This window comes from Ammodytes marinus (assembly GCF_949987685.1).
Source record: "Ammodytes marinus genome assembly, chromosome: 10".
Classification (NCBI taxonomy): Eukaryota; Metazoa; Chordata; class Actinopteri; order Uranoscopiformes; family Ammodytidae; genus Ammodytes; species Ammodytes marinus.
The window spans coordinates 20,522,080-20,543,983 of record NC_137214.1 but is presented as its reverse complement, the minus strand read 5'-3'; the positions used below and the strand labels follow the sequence as shown (position 1 = coordinate 20,543,983).

Sequence of the window (21,904 nt, the reverse complement as noted above, 5' to 3'; positions counted from 1 at the left end):
CTCTATGCCTTTCTTTATGGTGAGCACTGGATATGTGTTTTCTGAACTTTTTATGAGATATTAGCACCTTTGTTACCCATCGAACCACTGCTAAGGCATATAGTGTAAATAAACAAACAAAGAGCGTGTTTCTTCTTTGTGCAAAGTCAGCTTCGAGCATGTAAGTCTCTCTCTCTCTAGTCCATACTGAACTAAACCCTGGTTTGAGAACTGTTTACAAGAGTGAGTGGAAAGTATTTGGTATTAAAGCAAATGCTCGGCCATAAACCATCTGAAATTATGATATGAATCAATGATATGAAAATGATTAAGATGCATTAAAATGGAAGGACTCTGCTAATTGTATTGATTAATTCCTGTTGAAGGTCGATGAAGTATGTCTGTTTTATGAATACATTTAATGCTGGACTAACTCACTGCTGGATGCAACATCACCCAAACATGCATAGTGTCAGCATATTGAACGCACAGTTAATATGTAGTGTGACATATAAGCCTGTTCCCTGCACGCCATGTGTGCATCGTAGGGTTTACATATGATGTAGCCTGTCGTCATTCATTGAAGCCAATATCGCCTCGCATACCTTTTAGATACTCGTTGACAAGTCAAAGCCATGTGATAAGTGAACGGATCTGATTATCAGAGTGGAGATGTACCAGATTCTCAATGGGGGAACAATCAGTGGGGCTTCATTTTGGTCCTAACAACACGTTTGTTGTTTCCTCTGCATAACAGCTGTAGCTTCCTCTGTGAGGATTCACTGGCAGGACAAAAGAGAACATTCTCAGGTGCTTATGCTCTTGTTCCTGTTGATTACAATGTCTGAATAATGGACAATTACAGGAGAATGTGACATTAGGAACGTCAGGCACATGAGATGTGCATGTGTCACAGCAAATTGAGGACAGAAGCACTCTGTACAATGTTTAATTTAGTCATAGATCATAAGGCACATTGTTCTCAAGACAGGTGAACAATAGTGAAGGAAAAACTGTAAATGCATGGTTTCATAGGAATGTTTTTCCAAGGTTTGGGGGATTTCTTGACAATGACCACAATGCTAACCGCACACAAAAACATCTAGTAGTTTTCTTCTGGTTTTGCAGAAGGTGGGAAGAGAGAAAAGATGACCAATCCAGGCTCCAGGCTTTCTGTTCTCAAGGAGGTTTTTGGTATCCGTTGATAAGGCTCCCTGCCTGAGGACAGAAAAATAAACTGTAAGTGAAGATGACCAAAGACAATAAACATAAAGTGTGTGAAAGACGGGAAATCGGAGTGAAAATGGCGTTTAGGAAAAATGTACCGTTAAGTAATGGCAGGTCAAAAAACATCTAAATATTAATGCGTGGTTAAAGGTACAACGAGTAAGTCGGCACGTTGGCGACACCTTTGAACAAAAGCGGTAGTATTTTTACGACGCCAGCTGTCGTGAAGCTGTTTTCTAGCTCGTGCAGGGCCTCAAGATTCAAATAATCAGGAAGCAATATAGTGCGTGTCCGTGTGTTGAAAGTGTGAGGGCACCGGACTCTTTTCGGCTCGGTGAGAGTGGTTAGTGACACAGCATCAACTACACCTGATTGCAATGAGTTGATCCATTGTCACCTCTCACGGAGCTGAACGAGTATGTGTCCCCACACAAAGCGAATGAACGAGAGACGGCAGTTAGTTATGGATCACGATGAGGTAATGTGTTTATGTTGTTGTAAATAATGACTATTTCAGATGAATAATGGTCATCTGATGATGCTGGTGAGGCAAAGTAAACTTTGTTTTAGTAGGCTACCGCTCATTCATTTAGGAGTAAACACTGCAGTCTAGGTTCGCTGCGTGAAATTGTGTATACGTTGCTTGGCAACGCCCTCCCGCCCGCCTATCACTCTCCCTTTGAGCTTTTCTTCATTGCATTTCATTTTTTTTTCTTTGATGGTTCAGCCCCGTTATCAGTCATTATGACGACAAATAACTGTCTCAAACAAGGCTCCCGCTCCCCTTCTAGGATGACCAGATCGCATTTCCATTACTTTTCACACGTCCCGCAAATTGAGACGTTGTCCCGCATTGTTATTGAAAGTGAGCCCCCCTTTTTAAATGCGTGTTTTATAATCTGGCATTTATCCGATAGCTGTCAGGAGACAGCAGTCTCCGTTTGTCTGTGTGTGTGTTTGTCTGTGTGTGTGTATCGGGCTGCTGGGCTCAGTGGCTCTGTGAAGGTGCTGCCTGCAGTGCTTCAACGTTCACTTTCCTGTTACTTCAAAATAAAAGCCAACTCACGTTTGTCAAGTGAAATGCTAATGTGAAGCCAGTGAAATGCTTTTAATGTGAAGCCGCAGCCTTAATGCTCTATTTGTTTAACAGTAGCTAACTTAACTGCTGCACGCTGATCTAAAGATAGTGTTTTTTTAATTTAGAAAGCCGTGTCTCTGGCATTACCGGTGGTGACACGAGTTTATTTTGCTAAAAAAACGGCACTTTGTCCCGCATTGTCCCGCACAAACGTAGTCTTTGTCCCACATCTGGTGAATTGGGATCTGGTCTCCCGCTCCCCTTCCCTCACCTGGGGCCTCATTTATAAAGCTTTCTACGCACAAAAACCTTGCGTAGACGGCAGAAATGTGCGGTCAAATGTGCGGTGGCAAAACGGTGGTATTTATAAAAGAATTCTTTGCGTAGAAGTGTGCGTATTCCCACGCAAACTTTTGACCATGCGTAGAGCTCACGCAAGGTTTTGCTGACTCGGGGAATCAGCGACACTCAATGGCAACACCACGAAATAAAGCTCTGTCATCGGAAAAACACATATCCTTGGCACCCAATATATTTCATCAATTATGTGCGTACCTATTGTTGCGAATATAGGCTACTGTTGTCTATGGCATGCAGTAATGATGTAGGTTGATTTACTTATCAAGTAGGTCTATACATATTTTGATTATATTTTGAAATTGAATCTTATAGTTCTACTCTATAATAATATCATATACGTCGGGAGGTGTGTCCCTGAGTGGCCAGCGGGAGAGCAAATAGTCTATATTTTAGGCTGTGTGTAAAAAGTAGTTTTGTACAAAGTTAAGGCCAACTATATTAATTAAAACTATATATTTCGTTAGATAAAATCATGTTATGAATTTAGCAAATTATTTTATGCATCTCTTTCCCATAACAACTAACCCTCGAAGTTTAAACTAGCCTATAATCTGACGTTGTTGGAAATGTGTTGATCTATGGAAGGGAAGCAATGCTTTGGAATATACTATAGGCTAATGCATTATTTCACTTCTCACAACACATTTTATATCGTCCTACATATAGGCTAGTCCTACAGTTTCGCTAATACGTGATATTTCATACAGTACAAAGTTGGGCAAAACATCTTAACAAAGACTATAACGACTGTGCCAATCATGATATGTGATCAGCGCGCGCGTGTGTGTTTGTGTTTTTGAGGCAGTTACAGCGACGCATGGCACGGGCTTTCTTCCTTCCCAGTCGCTTTCTTTGTGGCCGGTTACCTCCCTTTTTTCCTCATGTCAGTCAAAATTCCGTGCTTATTAAGTGCGTCATCATATTCAGGAGCTATTTAGCATTCGCCATGTATGGTAGATTGTGGGATGAAACTGGGAGGTGAAGTGGGATGACACCGGGTGGAGATCGTCCGCGCACAAATCACCGCAGGTGGGTAATTATAAAGGGAAGATTGCGTGCAACTGTGCGCAGCACAGTTTTATAAATCTCAACTTTTTTTTTGCGCAGCACATTCTTGGCTTTGTGCGAACGCAATGTTTTGGGAAGGTTTCTACGCACACCGTTATAAATGAGGCCCCTGGAGTGATAGGCTTTTCAATTCACGTTCCTGCGCCACACTGAAATCTGCGACCAATACGGATATGTGACCATAGAGCATGCACGCGTGAACCGAAAATCGGACTGGGTGTACGACCAGATCAAATGCAGTAATAAAAACTATATAAAAACGTCTTTCTTTGCACTGATGGTCTCGTTTGCTGTTAAAGGTAATTTATGATTATCAGAGGAAAAATTAGGCTGTTTAAAAGATATTTAAATGTTACTCGTTGCCGCTTTAAGTGGTTCAATTTGGTTTAACATGTCAGGTTAAAATTGGTCATAGTTCTGGTCTGTCCTGAGCAATTGTTTGTAATGTTCTTAGAAGTTGAATATGTAGGGCTTTCTCTTTTTGCAAGAGGGAGGCTATTCCAGTATTGACTTCCCTTTACTGACAGCACAGTTTGGCCAAATTTGGTATGGCACCTCACAGTCCCCTCTAGTGGTGGCCCTGGTGCCAATGCTCCTGTCAACCCTTTGTTTGATAATTTAATATAAAGGATGTGGGGCAAGCCCATGTATAGCATGGGAAAAAAGCATGTGAAAAAAAATTGTCCATGTTCAATAAGTATTCTCAAATGTTCGATGATGAAAAGAGATGGGGTTTTCAATCAAAGATTTGAATGTCTTTTTATTTTTTTGCTTAACATTTACCTATAGTTTAAACAATGTCCTTAGAAACCTGTAAAGTAGAGTACACCATGTTAGTTGTTTATTTTATTTTGTCTTTTGTTTGTGTGTTCACTTTTTCAGTTGTGTGTTTGTGTTCTTCAAAAACCAAAGAATAGAGTAGCTAGCCTATTTAAAAAATCTTACAATTGATACAGATCATATCTTCTATATCGTTTCAAAGCTGTTTATGGGTTTTTTATCATGGTTATTTCCTCTTTGTCTCCGGCGGTCCCTGCTCCTCCTGCTACATTACCTCCCTCTCTCAGCTCTGCTCTTGCTCTGGGACTGAAAAAAAAATAAAGCGGCCTGCATCATCTGCACTCAATCAAAATAATTATCCCAAGAAATGCAGCGCGCAGAGCCTGTGAGAGGTGAGCAGAATGAAGCACAGAGGCTATTGGCAATCACCTCCCTCCAGTCATTATTAGTCATCTCTTTGCTGTTTTGGAAGAGGAACCCGGACGGTTTGGGAGGAAGCCATGATGTGCAGCCGGCAGACAGACAGACAAACAGACAAGAGAAGAAAAAAAAGGCCTGATGTGACTCCAGTGCCCAGAAAGTATCAGCGATCTCTCAAGGCTTTTGGCTCACACACCAGGCTCCTCTCTAGGGGACTGGCAGCACACGAGTATCAGCCCAATGTTCTGTCTGTCAGGCTTCCTCTTTTCCACAGGTTTTTTTTTTAAACACTAAGCTTGTCACTCTGAAGATGTGAGAGCTTTTTATAAATCCCAGAGCGGCCAGCAGCGAGCACCTTTTGGGTTCTTCATTTATTTCTAAATCCCCCCAGGAGGATGAAGCGTTTGAGGTCCTGTCAGGATTTGTGAACCCTTCTCCTTGAGGAGTTCTTTGTGGGACATTGTGAGGTTTCCCGTTTGATTGCAAAATGGCTTTGCAATCAAACATTTCTAAAAGCCCTCTAACTTTTTTTAAAGCAGACAGAAAAGAAAAGAAAATAATAGACTGATTAGACTCCAGTGCCCATGAAGTATCAGTTTTTATGAATGCTCTGGCAGCCCCCACAAGTCCACAGGGGGACTGGCAGTCGTCCTCAGATGAATATCTCTGTGTTTTGCATTTCTAGTTCACCCCAGAGATTTGCACTCTCTGATCCAGCCATTTGCAAAAGAAAAAAAACTGAACTGGTCGCTTTTAAGGTAGAAGTCTTTTTCTAAAATCCAAAAGTGGCTTATACACCTGAGGTCTGAAAGATGAATGAATAAACCCACATATCAGAGGAAGAGCATGATCCCGCTACATTTATTATTTAAAGACATCAAATAACATTATTAGAGCTTGTTTACTCAGTATTAGAAGCAGGTCATGAATACAGATAATAATTATCTGGCATATTCCTTGATTTAACCCATTTAACGTGGTGAGTCCAATGGGGCCAAAGTCTCAAAGGGTCAAACAGTGAGACCGTTTTTAAACAGGAAAACAGTTTAGCCAGACGTTTTACATATACAGCCATGTTGCACCGCAATGTTTCTACAGCAGAACAGAACGGACAAACTTAACGGGCTTACGCGTTATTAGATATAGTGGGAAACCAAGAATACGTATATAAGAAATAACTAAATACATCATCTTCACCTCATCACTTGATATTGTGGAAAAACTTAAGGCAGTGTTGGAAGATGCCATCTTTAATAACTAGCTTTAACAACTAGCTGTCTACCTCTCCCGAAACAGGAGGGCTAGACAGAGCGTTGCAATGTAGAACTTTCATTCAGGTTTTCTATAAGGGAAATTCTGCGGTAACCCAATGGTTGCATAAAGGGAACCTTTAGAATACAAAAACAAAGATGAGACTCCAGTATTTCTATGTGGTTTCGTAGCTCTGGCTGTATACACTGTAAATAATTACCAGGATTTCACAATATTTAACTGTAATATTTCACAATAAATTACTGTGAAAATCACTTTACAGGCTCTAACTGTAATGTTCACAATATAATACAGTAATTTCAAATTTCACTGTTATTTACTGTGATATTTGCATTACAAGGATTTCACAACATGTTACTGTAGTTTTTCACAGTTAAATCCTGTATTCAGACCATTCCCTGTGAAAACACAGTAATTTACGTTGACGCACTGCATTGTGGGAGGTCCCGCGACTTTTAATTTTTAACCGTCTGTAACCGAGCAGTTAGCTCATTCGGCGCCAAGTGAAGACAGAGGAAGAAGAAGCTTCACTGATAAGGTAAGTCCCTCTCAGTTTTAGCATTAATAGGTGGTTAATCTTAAATGATTGTGGTTAAATGTGTTAACAGTTAGTCTGAAAATAGAATGTGTAAATTTTTTTCCATGATATTTTAATTTTTTTATGAAAATTGAAATGTTTCTAAAGCCTAAAATATGCTTTTATTCCAAATATTGTTGACTTGATATACTGTTGATTTTGTCGGTAAATTAACCAACATTCATTTGGATCACTGGGTTATTTTAGCTCGACTTTTTGATGTGAGGTACAAGTTATTGGATTGATCGTGTCACATTGGTTAGCTAGCTTGCTAACGTCCTCCCCAGCAGTGTTGTCTGATGAGAATTACATAGGCTAGCTTCATTGTTGTTTTTTCAACATTTGAAATGCCTGAAGCCTAAAATATTGTTACAGCTTGTTGGTCGTGTCAGTAACTAAATGATCCGACATTATTTTGGATCATGGTTGTGGTATTTTAGCTCCACTTTGGCGGCCTCCACTCGTGTATGATTACCGAAGCCCCTCGCTGTCATTGCCGCCGCGGCAGCAGATGCTTTTCAGCGCCGGGCTCTCGGGTGGAGTCCTCCGGTAAGGAGGGGGCAACCGCGCGGCGGTGTGAAAAAGCCTTAACTGTCTCTAACTTGCCCTGTTTATGTTCTGCTGCTGCGCACACAATGCTGTTGTGTTTAGTATGATGCTGATTTGCTGTTTATGTATTTGCCAGCGGTGTGCAAATTTATCACGCATGCAAACTAGTCAGCTTTCGGCGAAATTCGCCGTTTTGTTAACAAAATTGGCCCCCTATATCGTCAGCACTGTGTGTGTGTGTGTGTGTGTGTGTGTGTAGTGACCATAGCGACTGAGTGAGTATGAGTGACAGATGGTAACTCCTATCATATGTGCGTTGACGGTGATTTGGCCAATCAGAACCTATATTTGTCTCTGATGGGCGGTGACATCAGTCAGTCAGAGCGTCTGCAGGGAAGTTGACTTTTTCTCCTCTCTGCAAGTTTTCGGAGCGTGCAAGAAGCCACAGTATTATTATTTTACCGTGGAAATGTGCCTACTTAGTTTACATGAATCACTTTTATAATAAGTACACTGAGTTTTCCAACCGTTGTTTTATATGGCCGATTGTATTGCTTTATGCACGCTGATTAACGGCCGCGACTTGCGGATTGTAACTGCAGAAAACGTCACCTCAAATTAGTTATGTGCTTTTGGCTATTGCTGTTTTCACGGTTTTTGAAATGTGTGTGGTGTTCTGGCCGACACACCTGAAGTGAATGTAGTGCTTACAGCAGATCAGCGCCAAACCACACACTCACTATGTTACCGTTATGTTCCAGCACACTAGAGAGATGAACAAAAAAAAAATCCAATAAGCATGGCTTTGGTGTGAAGGCCCCTTCAGGCTGCACAGTTGACTGTTGAAAAAGATACGTTAATTTTCCACCTTTTAAATTTATCTGAATCTAGTTGAGCTTTCATTCAGGCAGCTTAATGTGATGCCATTAGAATGAACACAGCAGGTGTTGTCTGTTGCACTGACTCCACACATTCATTCTGAGATATTCTTTATTATAGCATTTTAAGTGTGTGTGTGGCATATGTTAATGTGTCTTTCTCTGTTCCCAGGTGTTTTGTTGAGCATCTATTGAAGGCAGCCATCGCCATCGTATTGTATTTCACCACTCTCTGGCCAGAGAGGCACAGAGGTAAACTTGTTAGCTTAAAACTGTGCAGTATTACAAATATTATTATATCAATACATTGTAATAGGGCTGGGCAATATGGGGTAAAATCAATATCTCTGTATTTTTGGACTATATCTTGATACACAATATACAGTATATCTCAATATTTTTCAAATGTCTTATGCTCTATTTAATTAATTTTTTTACATAACATCACACCAGTAATATGATTTAAATAGTCCCTGCAAAATGTGTCTGCACTAACTATGCAATATGAAACAACATATTGTTTATATTCTTTAGTGCTTTCTGTTTGAGTTGTCCATTAGACAATCAATTACATCAGTAACAATTATCAATAAGTGGGTAACCAGTTGTGAAAATACTCAAGGTTGCTGAAACTTCTTTCCTTGTTCATTTAGCACCCAACTTCTTTACAACAGCTCTGCATGTGTGTTCTCTGTTCTTTTCAGGTGACATGCAGAAGCCAACCACATGGATGCTCAGCATTGAACTGTCAGAAGGTTGTCGTGGTACCACACCATTCCTTCGGCAATGGAGTAGCTGCACTTCTTGCAAGCCATTATTGCTTTAACCTGCAGTACCCGGAGGAGGGCCCCTCCACTTTGGAGTTTATCCAAAGGTATTTTAACACTCAAATGAATATTGTACTGCAGGGTTTCCCACAGTGCTTTCTAGTTAAAGCGGATACGAAGAACTCTTTTAAATATCTCTAAAAAAGTCTTATTTTTCCTCTGATGATCATAAATTACCTTTAACAGCAAACAACTCCATCAGTGCAAAGAAAGCAGTTTTTATTTAGTATTATTAATGCCTTTGGTCTGGTCGCACACCCAGTCCGATTTTCGGCTTGCGCATGCAGGCCCTATTGTCACATATTCGTATTGGTTGCAGATTTCAGTGTAGCGCAGCAATGCGATTTGAGTAGCCTATCCCTCCAGGTAAGGGAAGGGGAGCGGGAGCCTTGTTTGAGACAGTTATTTATCGTCATATGGCTGATAACGGGGCTGGACCATCAAAGAAAAAAAAAAAATTCCTCTTAAGTGAATGAAGGGTACTAAAACAAGGTTTACTTTGCTTCATTCATCATCATCAGACGACCATTATTCATCTGATATAGTCATAATTTACAACAACATAAACACATTACCTCATCGTGATCCATACTGCTGTCTCTCGTTCATTCGCTTTTTGTGAGGGCACAGAATCTTTCAGCTCCTTGAGAGTAGTTAGCTGACACTGCATCAACTCATTGCAATCAGGTGTGTATGGCACTGACCAGCATTAGTTGATGCAGAGTCACTAACCACTCTCACAGAGACGAAAAAAGTCTGTGCCCTCACACTTTCAACACACGGACATGCACTATATTGCGCCCTAATCATTTGACACTTGCACCCCCGGCACGAGCTAGAAAGCCCAAATTCAAATGCCAAAGTTCCTCGTAGCTACTTTAAGGCTACAGTTGAACCAAAAAAAGTACATTGACTTAAATTGTCTTTCATCTCTGTGATGAACAGCAGCCCCTAATTGTTGATACTATCAGTGTGCCCGTAACTTCTTTCTTTGGTGTAAGGTTTACTCCATCTGTCTTGAAATTATGCAATATATATCAATGTAAAACTGAAAGTTGTTTTCTTGGTTCATTCACAGGTGCTTCTTGAGCATCAACCCAGAGACGGGCTCCAAAGTCAAGAAAGGACGTGGACTGATTAATCCACATGTAGGCAGTGAGCACACTCTTACGGAAAATATTGAACTTTGAATGGATATCAATGTAAAATGTGTCTTGTGTTTAGAAAAAAGTGTAAATGTGGTGTTTTTCCTCTTCAATTAATTAATCAGCTGGCTACACTGTGTCCCACTAATATGATGTCACTAGTTACGTTGCTGCCGTGGCCAGTGCCTATCTACGGCTCTGATCCATAGACTGTATATATTCTTTCCGTGCAGCATAAACCCGTCTACCATGTAAAGGTGCTAACGAGCCAGATCTAGCTGTTAGACGTGTAGGCTACATTTCTTTGGTCCATGTTGTTGTTATAATGGCCGATCTGTTTATTCTGTTGTCTCTCATGCTTTTGAAATGACAGTGATGTATTTCCTATTCGCCAATCTTTGCAGATAGAATAAGAATTTTAAACTAGAAAATTCTGCAGACATTTTAAAAGTGCAAGCCCCCCGGCGCCGACCGCCAGCCCCGCTTTCGCGGCCAGAGGCGACCTTAGATGAAATCAAAACGCAACTACTAAACATTCTATGCAAAGGAAGGGATGGGTGGGGCAGAGACAGCTCAGCTGCACCTGCGTAAATCTTTTGGTCAATGGCGGCCATGTTTTGCAAGCTATTCTACTAATCTTGAAAAATATGGCTGCCATTGACCAACACGTTTACGCAGGGGCTGGGCTTAACAGCTAATTGGCCATAACTCATTGAACATAGGTCCTATCATCATGAAACTTGCTGGAAATGGCAGAACATGTGTGGTAGCATGTCTCCCAAAGCTTTTAAAGCCCAATCCATATAGGGGGCGACACAAATGTGAGACCCATAGCTCAGAAACACACGTACAGATCATGGTGCACCACAATAAAGCCTCTTGGACCATAGGGGTCAGCCATGATTCATTTATTTTTTGCCCTTAGGGGGGCCTGCACTTTTAAAATGTCCGTGAATTTTCTAGTTTTAAATTATTATTACAATGGCAGGGCACAGCACATCCTGTGGCATATGAAATTAAATGGCATACCACATGTCACAGTGACAGCTGCCATAGGTTGATTTGGGATCTCTGCCACTCAGACCTATGGGTTACCGTGCCCTGCCAAACCGAACTGCTACTCAGTGGGAAGGATGAATAACTATTGTACATTTATAGTTGAAAGCATGCTCATAAAGTTTGATTCAAAATGTTGTGTTTTCAAGGTTTGAAATGTGCTTGAAATTGTGAAACACACAGAAACATTACACTACTTTGCATACAGAATTATATTGTATCAGTTAATGTGAAAACAAAACTACTTGGATCAAATGTTTACGTCACAAAAACACAAGTTCAGATTTTTAGGCTTAAAAATGTAATTATTTCTACAGATTATAAGGTTCTCCGAATCGTACTTCCAACTTGTTTGAAAAAGTTAAATGTATTAATGTGTAAATAAATATTGAATTGAACAAATTGCCTGTTTTCTTTGTTTTCCTTTTACTTTGGATGCATGTTTGTGAAGTTACAGTATATCGCTATATCACAGTATTTGGGTACGACAACTGTGAATTTACACTAAATTACTCGCTACCTAATTGCATTACTTTCACAGTAAAAACTAAAAAACACAGCTATTAATTGTAATTTATGTACTGCAAGGTACTGTAATAACACAGCTATATATTGCTAAATCACAGTAATTCCATGGGCATGGTAACTGTGAATATACTGTATGCAGTTGTATTTTCCTTGTAATTTGCTGTGATTTATTTACTGTAAATTACTGTGAATTATTTACTGTAAATTACTGTGAAAATATGTACAGGAAATTACTGTGAAAGTAATGCAATTAGGTAGCCAGTAAAATCCTGTAAATTTACAGTATTTTTTTTTACAGTGTAGCAACCCCTGTAGGGACTGGCAGTCGCTCGCAGATGAATATTAGCCTTATTATTTGGACCTCTTCTATTTCTTCGTCTTCAGATCAGTCATTGCGTTTGATCCAGAAGGGTTTCAGTGTAGAAGTGGTCGCTCTTTAAATAAAAGGTTCATCCGAGAGTTCAAGTCAAACACAAAGAGAACCAGCTTACAGGTTTCATCGAATAACCTTGACATTGGAGCTGTAACTATTATTCAAAGAGTATAATAAAAGTGAAATGTGATGCTCTTCTTTGTCATGTATGATAGGAAACTGATTAACTTTGGGTTTTTAGACCAAAGATAAGGAGATTAAATAAATCTTGGTCTGTGGGAAAGACATTTTCCATAATTTCTTTAAAAAAAAAGTTGGACCAAAACAAATAAACAAAATCAAACATTGAAGAAATAACGGGCAGATTATTTGATAATGACAATAATCATTAGCTGCAACCCTACGTCACAAATGAGCGCTGAACCGTTATGGCTCCATGTTTGGTTGCCAAAAAGCATTCAGTAACCCCTACAGGTCGCTCAAAGCCGCTTAACTTCTAACCACAGCAGGAGACAAAAAAAAGCACACTTCAAGACAGCGGACTGGCAGCCACACTCAGATGAATATCAACCCTCCCTAATAAATGTCCAATATATTGGTTTTTCAAGTGTTTCCACCCAAAGATTTCTAGAGCACTTTGCAACATGTGACTGTGAATTATGAAACCTGTTGGGAAGAAAATTTAAATGGTACCTGGTTAAAGAGCTCCTCATACAGTGTGTTGGACTTCTCCAGCTGAGTCTCCATGGCAGCCACTACATTTGCATCCCACGGTGTCATGCTGCCTCGGAAGAAAAGCAAGTTAGACTTGTTATAAAGCCATGTTGTACTGAAAAGCATGCCGGGTGTGCCAAAAAGAAAACAGAAGAATGATAGTTGATGAAGAGGAATTGTCTGTGGGACTGTTTTTATTTTTGCATTTATGGGCCATATTCCTTCCTCACTTTTCATTCTCCCTCACCTGTCACATCCTTTAGTGCCCTCTAGTAGGGGACAGGGGACACTCTGTGTGGGGCTGACTTCATGTAATCTCTTCTTCAGTTTCTTTTCCAACATGCAGACCTGTCCCAGCAGAGCTTCTCTCTCCTCCAACAGGCAGTCTTTGAATCTGTATGTAGAGGGAGATTTTTATTTATTTATTTACGCAGTTACACAGCTGTGAACGATTAATAACGATTTGGGCGATGAAATAGATTTTATGGTCCTGTAGTGAATATGATTCAGCATCTTAATATGAGGCTGGGCCAAGTATGGAGGGTCTGTCAAATGGGTCGCTTCCCAGAGATCGGATTGATTAACGACCTTCACTGGCAAGAAGAAGGGCCACAATAAGGATGTTGTGCTGCTCCAGTACCTAGCCTACACTGACTGCTCTAGGGAGAATATTTGGCAGCCAGGTTAATGCCTCTTAGCAAACCGTTGCGCTACATCCTACTTTCTAAGGTTGAGTTCATAGTTGGTCTGTTTTTAATTGTGCCAGGGGATTTTTTTTACTCCAAACCCTGCGCTCCTGTTTGTGTCTCACATATAAAAACAATCAGACACACATATACAATGGACACTAAGCATTTCTTGATTTGATTTGATCTTTCCAGTTGTATAGTTATGTGGGAGAGATGTCTATGAAAACAGTTATATGAATTACATCACAAAATAGATTCAACTGTCACATCTTTGTGATAAATATTTAGCTGCAACTGGTTAGCTTAGCTTAGCATCAAGACTTGATACGGGTGAAACGACTAACTTGTCTCTGTCCAAAAAGTAAAAAAGAAATGTGTTATGTGAATATTAGGAGTCGCTTCAGGTACATATGCAATAGGTGGCATCAATGCTTAAGTCTAGGGGAGAACAGGGACGGTTGTAACACTTTTTGTTATTTCCTAAAATGTTGAACTAGTCCACACAAAAAATGTAAATAGCGACATCACCTTTTTTTCAAGCATAGGCCTGCCTAGTTGAAGCCAGTAAGAATTGAACAGACAGAAAACAGATACAGAAGTGTTCCATGTGAACTAACCAGTATTGGTCTGACATTGATGGTTAACAGTGTGTTTATTTTACTAAAAAGAAAAGTTGTTGTTCAGTGCCTTTAAGGTCCAAAGTTATGCACATCAGCTATTGTGTTCTAGATGGTGTGTGTGTGTGTGTGTGTGTGTGTGTGTGTGTGTGTGTGTGTGTGTGTGTGTGTGTGTGTGTGTGTGTGTGTGTGTGTGTGTGTGTGTGTGTGTGTGTGTGTGTGTGTGTGTGTGTGTGTGTGGGGGGTGTGTGTGTGTGTGTGTGTGTGTGTGTGTGTGTGTGTGTGTGTGTGTGTGTGTGTGTGTGTGTGTGTGTGTGTGTGTGTGTGTGTGTGTGTGTTGGATCAGGTCGAAAGTTTGCAGAGAAAAAATGACCGACCTTTTGACACAACACATCCAGTAGCGCTGTTGCTGACAGAGCCACTCAAACTGCTCAGCTGTCTCCTGTAGTTTCCCCAGGCTCCCCTCATTCTCCTGCTGCAGTTCCCTCACCTCAAAAGACAAGACAACATCCCATCATTTCCCCTCCCCTTCAAAATCAGGATGTGATCAGGACAACTAGAAAGCAGGAAATAATAAAAGGGTGATTGCGGTGTGTGTGACTGATGGCACAACGACTCTTGAACTCGCTGCCGTCATCTGGAAAGATGAGAGAATGCAATTCAGGGTCGGATGTAGGCCTACGCTCCTCTGACTCCAAGGACTTTCACAATATTTTGCTGACAAGATCCACCACAGATAAATGTTCTCATTAAGTGTTTCACTGACAGGGCAGCCTGATGTTTGGTTCTCTTGGACTTGTGCAGCTTGTCTCTTAGGACAGATAATTGTAGACCTGGATTGTTTGCTGCTTTGATGGACTGGTTGAAACAGGGGCCAGTAAGGGAGTGAGTCTTTGAGGCTAAGTGTAAATAGCAAAAATCTTGACAGTGTGTAAAGGAATGTTTCACAAATGCCCAGACTCAACACACATTAATATTAAAACTAATGCCAGTACAATCTGTGAGTGAGTGCGCTCTCCTGGGTGGTTGTAGTTTTTAAAAACGTGGCCACAGTACATGAATCTTAACCTTGGGGGTTTTATGTTTCATTAAATTAATTACTAGAAATTCAAAAGCAGACATGTTATTCACTGTGTTTAACTGGCTTGATGACCTAAACTGGCCTGAGAAAAAGCCTGAACAATGTTAATCCATTACTTCTGATTGGAGGAGCTGGCAGCGAGATGATGTTGTGATGCATTGTTTCTGGGGGAGTTGGCTGCAAGCTTGACAAAAGAGAAATACTCCACATTCATAATAAAACCATTAAAAGTCCATTATTTCTCTATTTATGCTCCATATGCGGTCTGGAACGGAAAGTCTCCCAGTCCTGACACCTGCTGGACTAAAGTGACATTACAACAAGGGAGCAGCAAATTATAAAAACAAAGGTTTTACTGCGTGACTTTTGCTTGCAACTGCTTATTTCTACACATAGGTTTTGCTTTCTATACTTCAATCAAAGATGGGGATGGGTCATGTAAATGTCTCGAAAAAAAGATAAGATATAACATAGTCACACAAACTCAGCATGCAAAGTCAAAGCGTTGATTTGGATGTTGAGATCACTTAGAAACTTTGGCATACAAGCATGACTTAACTGTTTGTCCATGTTGTGATGGAAAATTATATTATTTTTTATCCCACCAATTATTTTCTTCAGAAAGGACACCGACAAAAATTGTTAGTCTAGAAGTGACTTGATATGAGTTTAATTGTATAGTTAAACTCCTGCAAACCTTACCATTCATTGCAAGTAGACATTATTCATTTCACATAACTGGGTTTTGAATACAGCTGAAGAAAAATGAATGGGCAACAAATGTCATAATAAATCAAGCTAAAACACTACCTCCTTCTGATGAGCAGCGCGTACGTTCTTCAACTCCTCGCTCAAGGTTTTGTTGGTGTCCAGTAGCTCCTCCAGTTGCTCCGTCTTACTGTCGGTGAAATTTACAGAAAACATCTCATCCATGTATACTCTTTACTTGTAGCTATGTTTGATTGTAATATAGTCATACAAATGTAGATGTCAGCATCATGTTTGTAAGTTTCTATACAGAAATCTAATTCATATGTACCCTTTTATTGACATCTATCTCATTTCGGATTTGAATACACAAAAACAAACCTGAAACATGATGCATTAATACCACTGTTCTCGTAAAAAAAAAATTTAAATAGCCTATAATTATTAAAAAGAAATTGTGTTCCAAACGTACAACTTATTTCTTAACCCATGGAAATGGATTTGATTCAAACAGTCATTATTAAAAAAGCTAAATCTTCATTGGTAACACTATTGCAACTTCAAGTGTAATATGTACCGGTATATTTTATTCTTGCACAGAACTATCTATTCATAAGGATTTCAATTTCAACCCACCTAAATCTACTCTGTCACAGTCACAAGTCAATGCAAAGTTAGAGTCAAAATGTGAAAATGTAACTATTGAGCTCTTTGCTAATGTTGCGATTTCTTCCATCCGCTGACATGTGGGCCTGACACTAAACTCTCCAGGGGGATTTAAAGTGAGCAGATTTAGGCGCCGTGCTGAAATCTCAGGTCTGAACTCAATGTTTTTATTCAGTCTTGAGACAACAGTTTGAGATGGAGCTCTCCTCTGTGGGTTTGCAGAGCAGCTGGTGACAGGCTGGCTCTGCTTCAGTTTTGCTGGAGATGGTTATCTAGCACTGGTGTTTCTTTATTCATTTGAATGTTGTTGTTTTTGGTCTGCAGCCTTATCTGGGCGAATGTTCATTTTTGTACTTGTAATTGTATAACAGTTTTAACAGCTGGGTGGAACATGGAGGAATGTGTTTGAATCCAGCTATCAACAATTTAACATGGTGAAGAAAATAAAAGGAAAATGACAAGTTACCACAACCATTTTGCAGATATTTCCTCCCCATCTCAGAACTGGGACCTGTTCCTCCTCGTCTGAAGCACAGTCAATAATTGTGCTGAACTTTTAATTCAAAAGTCATGCACTATCATTTAAGTATTATCAGCATTTATTTACAACAATAAGTGCATAAGTTGTTAGTTTATTGATCAATGGCTACATTGAAATTTGTCGTTTCGCATATCACCTTTCAAGACACTACACTCCAGAGGAGGTCCTAGTGCAGGATCAGACACAGTACAGCGCCCTTGGATCAGTTCTGGGGTTAAGTGCTGCTCAAGAACACAATGGTAAAGATGGTAGACACCATAGGTGAAATACCAGCAAATGTTGCAAAGGAGATGACGCGTGCTATATGGCCTACCTGTGCAGGTCTGCCTGCAGGTTCTCCGTCAGTGCAGCTCTGCGATGGGCCTCAGCGTGCAGCTCTTCCTGGAGGCTCTCTGCCACCACGGCTCTGTGTTGGGCCTCAGCATGCAGCTCCTCCACCAGGCCCTCCAGCTTTACCTCGGAGCTCTGCAGGCTCAGAAAGTCTGAGCCAACCTGCCGCCACAGCTCGGCATCCTGGGAGCTCTCCTCCGCCAGCAGGACCAAACGCTGCTGCAACAAGTCCACCAGGTCCTGCAGAGAAGACACAGAGAGATACTGACACATGCACACACACATACACATCCTCATCTACACACATGTACACAGGAATGTACAAAAGTACTAAGTCACGTACACGTTTGCAGAATATCAATATACAGTAATGGATAGAGTGTTTTATTTTCACTACCTTTTAATTGCTTGTTATGGTTTCATCAACATTTTATAAAATGCATTCTACATTTTATTGTATATGTTTTGTTTTATTACTCTGCTGAATTCTGTTACATACAGATCATAATAAATGATTCTCATCTGATAACTACATGAAGGCCCATGCACTCAAACATATACAAGATATACGTAAATGTCGCATATTAACAATATTCATGTTCTATTACTGGGTACTTTCTAAGCTCTACACTGGAGACGTCCTGATCAGAGCTTTATGATCTTGTACAGACCGCACAAGTGCTATTGAGCAAACCTACTGTAAAGGTCAAAGAGTTTGTGACAAGCCCAAACCTGACACTATATAAATTATGTGTGGTGAGAGCAAGTGTTCACTCTCCACATCTCTACCAAATACCATTGAGCTCCCAAGAAGAATCAGTGTAACACAGGACAAATGTCAGGGCACAAAAAACTGTTTAGTGAAACATACCATTTGTAAATATCTGAAAAAAAATCTTCCCATATGGTCAGCTATTGAAATATACTGTACTCCATAAGGCACCTATAACCAACTGGGTTTGGCTCACAAAATACATCTTAGAGCTTTAAATGTATTTAATGGGACATGTTTTCAGTTTTTAGTCTTTGCTTTGTTCTTTTTTTCACCTTTTTTTCCAGTGGTTGACTGGCTGCAGACCTCAACAAGTATTTAAAAAACACAAGAGCTCTCTTTAGTTAAACTGTTCACAGCTCATTGCTTACACCTATGCACCTGTGCCTTGGGGCCAAAAATCCCAAAAGATTGGTAACTACTGCCAAAACCTGCATTTACAGTGTGTTAACACTGGCACTTACTGGTAGCCTAATTCTACTGTAATTTCAGTAATTGCCATACACATAGGTGGCCTGTTAGAATGGTCATGGATATGTGCATTCAAATGATAGGCTAGTATTGACGTTAAACACTGCAAGGCACACAATTTTAAAAAATGACTCTGGTTAGCCTTAAGGTAAGTATTTCCTTACAAGACACTAATTGCCATAACAACGTCTGAGGATCAAGATTTGGTGAAAGTGCACAAACCAGAGTAGGCTAACTGTGCAGTTCTGTGGTGTTTCTTTACTTTTTTTAACTACTAGCTTTGGTGTTTATGAAACATTTACTGTGTGGTTCAGTCTCAGTACTCCCAGCAACCTATTTTACAGCAAAAACAAAAGCTCTGCCTCTGTTTAAAAAAAACCTTTTCACTACTTTATAGTTAATGAAAAAGTGGAACGTTAGACGGAAATGAGCCAGAAAATGTCTGCTGGGAAATCTAAAGAGGCGACTGTTTGCTGACAAATTGAGCCTGAGAAATGAAAGATCATGTCACGTTATGTGCTGTGTTTCACAGCTTTGTTTCCACTGCCCCCATGTGGCCAAATAAATATATTATTGGAGGTTTTAGGGGCTAGTATGAATTATTTTATATACTATCTATGGTATGAACTGTTAACTTCATGGAAAGGAAATATAATATAATAAAATATAATAAATCAATCAATAAATGAGCCCTATCCATGGTTTTCAACCCAAACAATGAGATTAGATGACAGACGTTTCATTCATCACCTGTTGATGGTGGATCCTGCCGAGGAGTGTGTCCTGTTCCATCCTGAGCTCCATGTTCAGCTGCTCGTGGTGAAAGAGTCGAGCAGACACAGCTTCCACATCATGGTGCAGCTTCCGCTCCCGCTCTTTGGACAGCAGGAACTCCCTCTCCAGCACAACTGCCGCCATAAGAAAGCAAAGTCAGGGTTGGACTTAAATATTATGAATGTTATAGGTATACTGTTCAGCTTTAAACTTAAAGGTGCTACGAGGACATTTTAAATATTTCTGAAACCGTCTAATTTTTCCTCTGATGATCATAAATGACATGTAACAGCAAACAGGACCATCAGTGCAAATAAATGCTATTGTTATATAGTTTTCTTAATGCCTTTGTCCTGGGTACGCTCATCCATGCAGGAACTATAGCTGGCATAGTAAAAACACTACCGCTTTTGTCCAAAGGGGGTACAATAATTAAAATGGAATCCACTCATATAGTGCTTTTCCCTGGTTTTTCACAGACTCAAAGTGCTTTACATTGTTTTGTACACACTCACCCAATCAAACTCACATTCATAAACCGATAGCAGCAGCTACCACGCAGGGTGCAAGCTAACTATCGGGAGCAATTCGGGGTTCAATGTCTTGCCCAAGGACACTTCGACATGTGGCGGGTAGGCGGGGGATCAAACCTCTGACCCTGCACTCCAGAGGCGACCTCCCTGCCCACTTCGCCACTGCCACCCCAAAACAAACTGAAAGTTCCTCGAAGCAGCTTTGATGTAACATCAAATTAATTCATCTTTTTTTTTGTTAAATACTTTACAGTGTTATATCTCAAGCAGATTCTAAAAATATATTTCAGATGAAACAGATATAGAGGAGAAATTACTTGGCTGACTAAAGTGTGCCCACAACTCATGGTTCACATTAAGGAGCCTCAAGCAAAAAAGAAAAGAAAAAAAGTTGATGTACGTCCATAGCTTGTATGCCCTCGTTCAGCCACATTATTTCCTCTCCGTCAACGCTGACAATATTAAAGCGATAAATACAACCACAGACACACACTTTCACTTTCAAGCCTTGACCTTTGAACCATGTAAAGTTTTATCATCTACCGCAGACAATATGCAGGGAGGGACACTTCACAGGTACCTACAACATGTTACTACAAAAGCGTGTACCGTGAGTCTTTGTGGCCAGTGTTTCTGAGTAATGGCTAATTGTATGGCATAACACCAGATTTAAACATTAACCTAAGGCATTCAGTAACCTATTATCTAGCAGGAAGCAAGATCTTTTAGATACCACAGCACTGTGTGTGTGTGTTTTACTTTACATGACTTAAAAGACTCTGGTACTTTATACCATAAAATCTGGGAACCATGTAACTTCAGTCCTAAAAACAGTATAACTTAATCTGGAGCTTTTCCTAAATCAACATTAAACTAGGTAAAATATCAGTGCCTTGAGTGCAATAATACAATGTATGTGAATCAATGGTGACATCATGATTAACAGAAGGATTGACAGTTAACTCTGGACTCAATCAGTAAACAGTAAACGTGTAACTTCAATTTTCTTGGAGGTCAAACTCTTGACCTCCGTGACGTACCTTTATCATGAGCCAGGCGGGTGCACTTGGCCGTCAGATACTGGATCTGGCTGTAGTCTTCCTCCCTGTGCGCTCGGAAAAACCTCCTCATGTTCATCTCATCTGTGTCTGAACGGCTCCGATCTAAAGCTTCCTTCACCTTCCTGTGATCTTTGGGGCGGGATGGGTGTGTCCCATATGGTCACATAGGGCACAGTAGTCTGCACGTATCCCGCAACATTTCACTCCTCCTGTACAGTATGTCCATCTGTCTTAAAGATAAATTGTACCTGGAGCGCAGAACAAGTTTAAGCATTAATCCAAGCTGCTGTTTTCATAACACAGAGGCGAGGTGAGGCGTGCTGGTGTGTGTGTGTGTGTGTGTGTGTGTGTGTGTGTGTGTGTGTGTGTGTGTGTGTGTGTGTGTGGGTGTGTGTGCATGCTCGATACAAAGATAGGTGCAAAATTGGTTTGTCAAATTCTCCAGTGGTGCAGGAGAGAGCTGGTAAAGGTCGGGCATGTTGTGTCTAGCAGACAGGCCTCTTCATGGCACCAGCCCCAGGTTAGTACTTCTACAATATAAGATTGCTTAGGAGGTTTTGTACAGGGAGATACCACTGGCATTTAGTAGCCTTTTGAATTGTATGTATCATTTGGGAATGTGCATTAGTTATTTGTTTGTGGCATATAGCCTAAAAGCTGTTTGCAGAAAATTTATATTTTTGCTAATTTCTCACAAGATTTGCGACAAATTCGCTTAAGTAAATCCACTGGTGGAATGAAGTACATTAACTCAAACATATGAAGTGTTCTTATACAATGTAACTCCAGCTCAACTACTTAGTGTGAAGTAAGGGGTCATTGGTGCAGAA

General features: G+C 40.3%; 1 protein-coding gene across 1 annotated transcript; it reads right to left on the bottom strand.

The window, feature by feature from the left end:
* Positions 1-912: 912 nt before the first annotated feature.
* LOC307256855 (uncharacterized protein) lies at positions 913-21,349 on the bottom strand. The gene is made up of 8 exons (XM_080035967.1): positions 21,054-21,349; positions 19,457-19,614; positions 17,447-17,703; positions 16,029-16,116; positions 14,515-14,627; positions 13,079-13,225; positions 12,811-12,898; positions 913-1,197 (listed from the first exon to the last, which is right to left on the bottom strand). Exons 1-8 carry the CDS (start codon positions 21,148-21,150, stop codon positions 1,159-1,161), a joined length of 987 nt encoding a protein of 328 aa, XP_079892093.1. The 5' UTR covers positions 21,151-21,349; the 3' UTR covers positions 913-1,158.
* Between the last annotated feature and the right edge of the window lie 555 nt (positions 21,350-21,904).

What these genes read in the sequence shown, in the direction of transcription:
- LOC307256855 (XM_080035967.1), bottom strand. Translation starts at nt 21,150, where the DNA reads ATGAACATGAGGAGGTTTTTCCGAGCGCACAGGGAGGAAGACTACAGC. An exon ending in CTGCAGGCAGACCTGCACAG is followed by an intron (nt 16,117 to 17,446) that starts GTAGGCCATATA and finishes TTTCACCGACAG; the next exon opens with TAAGACGGAGCAACTGGAGG. An exon ending in TGGATGTGTTGTGTCAAAAG is followed by an intron (nt 13,226 to 14,514) that starts GTCGGTCATTTT and finishes CTCTACATACAG; the next exon opens with ATTCAAAGACTGCCTGTTGG.